Below are 10,594 nucleotides of genomic sequence, written 5' to 3'. Positions count from 1 at the left end.
ATTTGTTGGTGACTGAGCTGTGATACTGAGAATGGGATTTATTAGGAATGTAAGTTGGAAAGTAAGGGAAGCAAAGAATCACCCAATATAAGTCCAGGTTTTAGCCCAGTTCCAAGGCATAATTCCTTAATTAGTTCAGGCTCTGGTTTCAGTTCAGTAGTCAAAGCCAAATCATCCAGCAATGTTTGCCTCAGAGCAGTTTAAGTCGAGTCAGCTCATTCTTCAGGAATCCAGTAAGAACAGCAAAAACCTTTAATTGTGACCTTTATCTCAGGGCTCCTCTGGTTGTACCTTGCCAGTTTCTCCACAGCAATGCCACAGTCTCTGCAACACCATCACCAGGGTCTCACCAACAGGGCTGCTCTGAGTTTCCCTCAAGTCTTGCCACAACAAGTCTTCCTAGCTGAAAATCTTGTCCTCTAGTGTGGAAAGCACTCTTTCTCTTATTCTAGTCCCATAACAGTTGATGATTTCCAAGACCATGCTGATTTGCAAGGCCAAGTATCTGAAGTTAAGGTAGCTAGAGCCCAGAAGGGACTTACTATAATGACAAAAAAAAAAAAAAAAAGAAAAAGCCAACTTATAAGCTAACATCTCAGAAAGAGAACCACCTGTCCTAATGACTAAAAGTGATATACACCTTAGTCTTCATGTTGACATAATTACTATTCAATATTTTGGAGAAGTCCCTAACAGCAGACTTACCCAAAGCAATAAATCTCCTGAGCTCCTGACTACTAGTACCAAAAATGCCATGTAGCCTCTGGAAAATACCATTGAACACAGTGAGAAAATAAGTGAGAAAAAAAAAACAAAACAAACCAAACCAACAAACAAACAAAAAACACCAAAAAACTCTTCAGATTATTATGAATAGTTAGGACCTGGCTGACTTGACTAACCTTTGATCAGATCTTGAGTGTCTCTGTCGTTGTGAGCTATTGAGTAAGAACGGACACATAGCTGACCCTCCAGTAGGATTTCAGAGGCAGTTATTTGCATGGGAGGAGAATTCCCATTCTTCCCAGAGCAACTGGTGGATTTGAATTCTGTGTCTTAAAGCTGGAAGTTCAGTTATGGGTTGGTTCTGGCGTTACGGTACACAACAACATTTTCTGATTCAGTAGTTGGAAAACATGGACTGGTGACAGAAATGGAGCTGGAGAGAGAATGATAGAATTTTTCACAATGACTTATTCATAGCAAATACATTTTTAAGAGACATAAATGCAGGTTATATACCTGGATTTCACCTGATGGTATGCATAGGAATCAGATCGATTACATCTGTGGAAAGAACTGCTGGAGAAGCTCAATATCAGCTGTGAAAACTAGGCCAGGAGCTGATTGTGGAACAGACCACCAACTACTCATATGCAAATTCAAGCTGAAGCTGAGGAAAATTAAACCAAATTCAAGGCAACCAAAATATGACTTTGAGTCTATCCCACATGAATTTCAGAACCATCTCATGAACAGGTTTGAGGCTTTGAACACTAATGAGCGAAGGCCAGATGAGTTGTGGGAAGATATCAAGGGTATCATCCAGGAAGAGTGTAAACGGTCATTGCAAAGACAGAAGAGGAAGAAAAGACCAAAATGGATGTCAGAAGATACTCTGAAAATTGCACTGAAGTGCAGAGAAGCCAAAGCACAGGGAAGAATTCAAGATACTAAAGAGTTGAATAGAAGATTTCAAAAGGCAGCACGGGATGACAAAGCAAAATATTACAATGAAATGCGCAAGGAGTTGGAATCAGAAAATCTAAAGGGCTGAACTTGCTCAGCATATCTTAAGCTCAAGGAACTGAGGAACAAATTCAAACCTCGAGTTGCTATAATCAAGGATGCTTTCGGCAGAATGTTAAATGATCCCGGAAGTATTAAAAGAAGATGGAAGGAATATACTGAGTCACTGTATCGAAAGGAATTGGAAGACACAGAAGAATTTCATGAAACAACATATGAGCAAGAGCCTATGGTGATGAAAGAAGAAGTTAAGGCTGCTTTGAAGGAAATGGCAAAAAATAAGGCTCCAGGAATAGATGGTATACCAATTGACATATTTCAGTTAACAGATGCTGCCCTGGACGTGCTCACAAAGTTGTGCCAAGAAATCTGGAGAACGACCACTTGGCCAACTGACTGGAAGAGATCGATATTTATTCCTATCCCAAAGAAAGGTGACCCAACAGAATGTGGAAACTACAGAACAATCTCACTGATTTCACAAGCAAGCAAGATTTCACTGAAGATTATCCAAAAACGACTGGAACAGTACATCAACAGAGAACTACCAGAAGTCCAGGCTGGGTTTATAAGGGGTCATGGTACTAGAGATATTGTAGCTGATGTTAGATGGATCTTGGGTGAAAGCAGGGAATACCAGAGGAATGTCTATCTGTGTTTCATTGACTATGCAAAGGCATTTGACTGTGTAGATCATAACAAACTATGGCTGACTCTGAGAAGAATGGGAATCCCAGAACACTTGATCGTTCTAATGCGAAACCTATACTTGGACCAGGAGGCAGTCATCAGAACAGAGCAAGGGAACACTGCATGGTTGAAAATTGGGAAGGGCGTACGCCAGGGATGCATCCTATCGCCATACCTTTTCAACCTATATACAGAACAGATTATCCGGGAGGCTGGGCTCTATGAGGAGAAATGTGGGGTCAAGATTGGTGGATGATTTTTCAACAACCTGCTTTATGTGGATGACACAACCCTGCTTGCTGAAACTGAAGAGGACCTGAAGCGCCTGCTGCAGAGTGTCAAGGACTGCAACCTACAATATGGATTGAGGCTCAATGTCAAGAAGACAAAGATTCTCACCACTGGACCAATTGGCAGCATCAGGATGGATGGTGAAGAGATTGAGAGGAGGGAAAGATATATGAAGAAGAATGTAAGTTCTTTACTGCAATAATAGAATTCTCTTTATTCAGTATAGACCGTGTCAGTATATACATTTCCCCATAGAAATATTTGCTCCAATAGTGTAGACATAGATGTATAATTAAATATTTATCTAAAAAGATTTAAATTTTAGGTGAACAAGTACATGATAAGCTTATTCAGGGAAAGAGGCCAAATGATGGGTTGTTTGTGTTTTTTTTTTGCTTACTTATTAAATAAATAAACTATATTCTAATGCTAATTACCTGTATATTAAAAAAGGAATAAAATTTATAAGGCAAAATTATTCAGTCTGATTATTAAAAAATGCTTGTTAAATCTATTAAGTAGAAGATTAAAAGCAAATAGTAATTTCTTAAAAAATATAAAATAGTGTTTAATATTCTGTATTTAAGTTTAAGCAAAAGATAGTATTAGCGAAATATTAAAGCTAGCAAAGGCTACAATATTTTTATGCTAAGTGCTTAAAACTTCAAGGATAATAAATTAAAGCGTATTTTTTCATACTATGAATGATATAATAGCACTTTGGAATTAAATCTTTTTCTTTTGTAACAGAAAAGAAATTCTCAAAAGCTTATAGGATCAAGCAATGGGGAAGGTTTAAAGATTATTTTCTGAGCTTCTTGAATTAAAGGGTCTATGCAATTTAAGTCAATAGAAATACCACCACTATTGCCTAGCAGTAGGAGGTGATATCAATTGATGATACACCATCAAGGAAGTAATTGGTTCTAATATCCTGGGACAGCTTCAGATCAACAAAAGGCAGCAAAGGTCTTAGTTGTGTTTGTTCCACAGCATGTAATATCTCAGAGATATAAAAGTAAAACAATCACAATTTAATTAACAAAGATGCCACTGAATAATTTCATAAAAATATATATGCTAAAATATAACAAGAATGTGTAAGCATTGCTAGGATAGTCATATTAGATGTATGCCTTAAAATAAATATCCTAAACACATAGAATATTAGTGTTCATTTGAGCTCCACAGGTGTTGATGCAGATGGAGAGGTTGCTGCACCTGTAATGCAAAGGTAACAGATGAGCAGATAGAACAAAGAGAAAGCATTTTAAAAACAAATTAAAATAAAACCATTAATTTTAAATAAAAGAAAAACATCTTTCTCCTTGTTTCTAAATATAACCACTAAATTCTATATCAAAATTATACACATGCACAGGTAGCAGGTACACAGTTATATGATAGAAACATCAGATTCCAACTTGCACACCAGTGGGCAAGAACAAATTGCCCAGGTGGAGGCATGTAAAATGCTAATACATGCTGGGAAGCTCTGCCAATGTGAATATACTGACCAGAACTAAACAGTGTAAGCAAAGCTGGCGCATGATGAGTCAGCAGAAGGGTGCTAATGACAACTTGGATTGGGTTGTGCATGGTACCTGACCTTGTGCATCAACTCCCACACATCCACACTAAGCCCAGCCCCTTAAAAATATACCACCATACCAAAATCCAAAAACTAAAGTTGCCAAAAGCCTCCCTCTTTAGCAGGTTAAAAATATCTACACTGGCTGCAAAAAGGACACCAAGAAAAAGAAATAATCATGTTGTTGGTGGAAGGAAAGAACTATTCATATCAAGTCTTGATAGTACAAGTCAGAAAAATTAAAACAAAAGGGTCTAAGTGGAGGTTTTTTCAGCTAGAATTTTGGAAAACAGTATGTCCTGGACAAGATATTGCTGTTGATTAAAAAGAGAAACTTAGAAAGAGAGCAAAAAAAAAAAAAAAAAGGAGACAGAAGAGGCAAAGATAACACCATAATGAATGAGAACACAGTATGGTCCTCACTAGCAACAGTCTGGGGATATGAACTACAGAGAAGTCACACTCACTTCAGGAATGGCACCCTGAGTTACCCACAAAACAGGTGGATTGAGAGCCATTAGTAAAAAATTTGTTGTTCAGATTGTAGGGACTTCATTGATCATTTAGTATTTATTGTTCAATGGCCAGAATGCTTCTCAAATTGTGTCTTGCTAGTAATTTAAATATACAGATTACATAATGCAAATCATGATGTATTTGCTGACAATTTCTAAATTTATAACCAACTATAACCCCTTGATTAGAATATCCATCTTGTTGTTGGTAAGATCAATTCTACCACTTAAGACTAACTATGTAGACCATGAACACTAAAATCCAACAGCCAAGTATGCCTCTGCTTTCACTGCCTTTCTTAAGTTTAATCAAGTTTCCGCACCACTTCTTGCATCTCTTTTCCATTCTTTAATTTCATGTCTCTTGTATCATCAGTAGTAGCAAAATGCAAATCTATGATTTAAACTCAAGTATGTTTATTCTTTTGTAATACACATTAAAGAATAAAATAATTTTATTTTACTCGTGAAAATGCTCCTTCTTTTTGCTGTCCCCAGTGTGTGTTTCCAGAGCTCTGATTATGGCACATGGTTTTATTGCTAGAATACATGCAGTTTGGAGCAGAAGAAAAAGAAATTCCAGGCTGCTGAGACTTCAAGTTGCAGAATTAAGAACTATATCCACCTGTGTGATTGGCTGTTTCTGGTAAGGAGCTTTTATGGTTTGCTGCATTTCAGTTTTTCTACAGGTACTCACTTGGAGAAGATTCTGTAATAAAAAACAAACACAAGTACAGTAGCTGTACAATTTAATGGAATAAATCGGTATTAAGCCATTATTATTCAGAAAATTAGTAAAAAAAGACTATTATTTAAACAATAACAACATTAGTTATAAAACACAGTTGATATTGTTAGTGCAAAACTAACTTGGTCTGGTTATTCACAATAATAGAAGGAATAGTATGTAACTAACAAAACTGGTGGTGGCAGGCAGGATACAAAGTGAGCAAGCCAGGAACACCTGAATATCCACCACATGTAACTGAGGCATTGCTGCTAGAGTAAGGGACTGGATGGAGCAAGGAAAAGAGAAATAACACTTTTTAAAAAAAAAATTATATCAACATTTCAAATACTTGAAGAGCCCTAACACACTTTCTGCTCCCTTAATGAAAGAACGGAGTTCTCCAAAGTAAAAGCCAGTTGCTTAAAGGTACAAAGGGCAATAATTTGTAGAACCCCAGGAACTAAACATAAATGTAATAGGTTTAACAAGAACACACCTCAAACCAATTCTATTTACGACCTTTTAAAACAAAACCCAGAAACTAATACAGTTTTTTGAACACTTAATCACAAGGTATCTTCTAAACTATTTATTTGTTGTAACCTTAATATCTCTGTTGACTATTTTTTTTAAACTGGCACGCTATGAAACAGACTTTTCAAAAATTAATATTTTTATCATTCATATACATTGTGTTTTATTCAAGTACATTATGTTTCATACAGTCCTTCATAAATTGTTCATTTTTATTTTGGTGGGGATTTTTTCCCCTTCCTTCCAATCATCCTACCAAATAGTTACTTTTATGAAAGTAAGTAAGCAAGCCAGCTACATTGCTTCATGTCCTAATATTCTCCTTTTAGATATCCAATTGCTGATTTTTCCACCCGTATCAAACCAGTACTCTGAAGAAACAAACACATGCCTTTTGCTGAAGAATCCTCTGCTCAACTTGAAAACTTTTGAGTATCTGCATCCATAAGCCTCATTCAGTCCAGAAAGCCATCAGAAAGCACTAAGCCTTAGTTCACAGCATGGATCATCTTTCTCGTCACCTATGTGGGTTTCTGGTCAACTAAATCCCAGTCATCTGTGGCTAAGTTTAAATGGGCATCAGCTGCAAGCTTGGGAGTACACATTTCTCCCTGCATTCCAGACCTCTTGGTCTCCTCACTGAGCCCTATCTCCCATATGGGTCCAAGTTGAGTCAACAGGCCAGCAATCCACATGACTCCCTGCTCTGCAAGCCAACAATTCTTCCCTACAACAATGGATAGTGTACAGTTAGAAAAAGTGTAATTCTGTATTTGGCCAATTCTTAATTTGGAGTACTAAAAGGGAAGATATGCCCAAGAAATAGCTTCTCAAAAACAGAATCTGGTAGAGGGGATCGGGGCATTATCAAGCCAAAATATTAAGTGTCATGCAGTACTCTGAGGAGATTTGTATTTCAATGGATTTGTGGACCCACATTGGACTGTTGATGGAAAAGATTCACATTTGAAAGAAGAGCAAACAGGAAAGGAGAAAGCAAAAAAGAAAAAAGAAAAGAAAGAGACTGTCTTTTTACAACTGGAACAAGCTGTTTGGCTTCCGAGGGTAAAGTTGGCACCCATTAGACCCCACCTTCAAGATGTGAGGTTGGAGCATGCTCACTCATAATCACTTGGAACCACAGGAGTAGAAGTGGGAGGGTTACAACAAAGGAGAAACATGCTGAGCTTAGACATATTCTTTCAGTGCTGCCCATTTAGTATGCAAAGATGCCTAGATGACCTCTGTTGACTTTTAAACAGTTTCTAGATCACTAATTTCAGGTTATTTAGGACTAAAATGAAATATGAAAATGTATCTGCTGTCACAGTTAACCAGTACTCCAGGGGGTGGTGGTGAGGATTCACCTTCAGCTTTGGAAGAGCTCTCAGTGACCTCTTCATCTGGAAGCATCACTGTGTTCTGGTGTCCTTCTGAGTCCTCTGTGGACTGAGATGATGCAGAAGTTCTTGATGTCTGCTGGCTCCTCTTCTCAGAATTGGCTCGCTGCTGTAACCACTCATCCTTGTAACCATTGCTAATGAGTTTTGAAAAGTTTGTTGGTGAGTAGGTTTTTTGACCAGGCCTCACAGAGAGGGGAGAAAAAAAAATCAAATATGAGTACAAAACCAAAAAGAACTATATCAACACAAAATCCACTTCCCCAGAGTAAACTGTTACTCACAGTCCCGTCTTCTTTAAAATGAAATAAAGAGAAACAAGTCTTCATTAAGATATATGTATATTGAATTGAAACAGATGAGAGAGAGAACAGTTTAAAAGTGATATGTGATAGCATATTATGATTACCACAGGAATCCAGAATTAAGATTGCATACTGGAGTGCATTTGGGGCGGGTTGGGGCCACTGGACTGAAGAAAGGAGTGCACTTCCAACTTGATTGATTTGAGCACATGGAAACATCAGTGAACAAATCCAATTTCATTTACCCAGCTACCACCTCACCCAGTTAGAGACAGGTGGCAAGTGATTCACTGGCCCCACTATTTACAAGAGTAGCATTCCCAACTTACCTGCCTAGATAAAGAAAAATAAAACATAATTTTAAAAGTTAGGATGCAGCAACAAAAAGAAAATTAATAAACAGTAACACTTTAGTAGTACAAAACCAACAATAAATATAAAGTCACCTAACAAGATGGTGCCAGCAAATGGCCCAAATGAAAAACTCAGAAACTACCTTGAGACATAATGGTAATGGAGTTACTGGAGAATGAACTAAATAAATTTTATGTGTGTGTGTGTATTTTAATGTATATGTTGTTGTTGTTATGTGCCATTGAGTGGCCTGCAACTCATAGCAACACTCTTTACAACAGCTCTAAACCCTGCTCTATCCTGTGCCAATCTTATTGTCTCTGATGCACATAACCCCATTACACCAATCACTAAATCAACCCATCTCATCGAGGGTCTTCCTTTCTTGTGCTGTCCCTCCACAATCCCAAGCATGATGCCCCTCTCCAAGGACTTATCTTGCCTAGCAATATGTTCAAAGTAGGTCAGATGGAGCTTCAGAATCCTTGCCTCCAAGGAGCAGCCTGGCTTCACCCTCTACAGGATGAACTTGTTTCTTCTCCTAGCAGTCCATGGTATATTCAATACTCTTCTCCAGCACCACAGCTCGGAGTCATCAATTCTTCTATCATCCATAGTCATTGTCCAGCTTACTGATGCATAGCAAGTAATTGCAAGGACCATGACCTGTATCAGGTGCACTTTAGCCTCCAGACTGACATCATGCTCTTCAGGACTCTGGAAAGTTCTCTGACAGCAGACTTTCTTAATGCAATTAGTCTTTTAATTTCCTGGCTGCTGGTACCAAGAGTGTTGCTTGTAGAGCCAAGCAAACTGAAACTGTTGACAATCTCAATCTCTTCACCATCCATAATGATGCTGCCAATCGGCCCAGTGGTGAGCATTTTTGTTGTTGTTCTTTAAATTTTTTTTCCCCTTGTGTGTGTGTGTGTGTACACTGTCAGATTGGATCTGACTGGTACAGGAGGAGATTGTCCCTCCTACTCCAGCAGAGCAGCTGAAGGATTTGAACTGTTCACCTCTGGGATTGCAGTGCAGCTTCTTGCCACTAGGCCACCAGAGCTTGCCAAGAATCTTTGTTTTCTTGATGTTGAATTTCAATCTATATTGAAGGATGCAGTCCTTGACTTTCTGCAACAAACGCTTCAGGTCCTCCTCAGTTTCAGCAAGCAAGGTTGTGTCATCTGCATAATGCAGACTGTTGATGAGTCTACTTCCAATCCTGATGCCACATTTCTCCTGGATAATCTGTTCCACATATAGATTAAAAAGATATGGAGATAGGACACATCCTTGATGCACACCCTTCCCAATTTTGAACTATGCAGTATTTCCTTGCTGTGGTCTGACAACTGCCTCCTGGTCCAAGTATAGGTTTTGCATAAGCACAATCAAGTGGGATTCGCATTCTTCTCAGAGTTAGCCACAGTTTATTGTGATCTACACAGTCAAATACCTTTGCATGGTCAATGAAACACAGATAGACATTTCTCTGATACTCTCTAAGTTCAGCTAAAATCCATTTGACATTAGGTATAATATCCCTAGTACCACGGCCTCTTCTAAACCCAGCCTGTACTTCAGGCAGTGCTCTGTTGATATGCTGTTCCAGTTGTGTTTGGATAATCTTCAGCTGACTCTTGCTTGCATGTGATATCATTGCTATTGTTCAATAATTTCTACACTCTGTCAGATCACCTTTCTTTGGAATGGGAACAAATAAAGATCTCTCCCAATCAGTTGGCCTAGGTGGTTGTTCCTGGCACAACTCAGTGAGCACATCCAGGCAAAGAAAGAAATCGAGGAAAATAAACAAGCAAAATTTAAATAAACACCAGAGACTAAACTCTAGAATAATTCAGGGAAAAAATACGAGGACAAAATTATAGAGTTAATATGCAGTTATGATGATGATGATGATTGCCAATGAATGAAGTTTGACTCATTCAGCACATACACTTACAGGAGGCAGCTTATCTTTCTCAAAGAATGTCTGGTAGATTTTAACTGTCAAAGAACTTTGGGTTAGTAGTACAACCTTCTATCGAGTACACCATGAGAGTTCCACTAATCATGCAATTTGCAAAATAACAATGACTAGACATACAGAAGTTTAAGACCAAATTTTAGAAACAGATAACACACTGAGAATGAAGCAATAAAACTAAATTCATGGAAGTCTAAATCCATGAAGAAGAGGCCAATCCTCTTATACCAATCTGGTAGAGGAACAATTAATAAAAAGGAGAAAAAGTAAGAAAGCCTAAGAACTCATTAAACATCTTGATTATGTGACACATCATTAACAGGAAAAAAGTACATGTTTTTAGAATTATAAGAGAGCTGAAGACCAAAATAAGAGAGAAAAAAATTTTCAAAGATTTGCTGCCAGAAAACCTCTGCATATTTCAATAAAATTAAAAATAAGAATATTA

General features: G+C 37.8%; 1 protein-coding gene across 1 annotated transcript in view; it reads right to left on the bottom strand.

The window, feature by feature from the left end:
* Positions 1 to 5,519: 5,519 nt before the first annotated feature.
* Positions 5,520 to 10,594, bottom strand: part of LOC102853581 (chromosome unknown open reading frame, human C7orf57) — a 128,787-nt gene continuing 123,712 nt past the window's right edge. The window contains exons 6-7 of the mRNA XM_006901618.1: positions 7,468 to 7,685; positions 5,520 to 5,545 (exon numbers count right to left, since the gene is read on the bottom strand). Of these exons, the coding sequence (XP_006901680.1) occupies positions 5,520 to 5,545; positions 7,468 to 7,685 (244 nt within the window). The remainder of the gene's footprint in view (positions 5,546 to 7,467; positions 7,686 to 10,594) is intronic.

This window comes from Elephantulus edwardii, unplaced genomic scaffold, assembly GCF_000299155.1.
Source record: "Elephantulus edwardii isolate Elephantulus edwardi_28Jun2011 unplaced genomic scaffold, EleEdw1.0 scaffold00339, whole genome shotgun sequence".
Classification (NCBI taxonomy): domain Eukaryota; kingdom Metazoa; phylum Chordata; class Mammalia; order Macroscelidea; family Macroscelididae; genus Elephantulus; species Elephantulus edwardii.
Note: the sequence above shows the minus strand (reverse complement) of the source record. Positions and strands in the feature narration are given on the sequence as shown.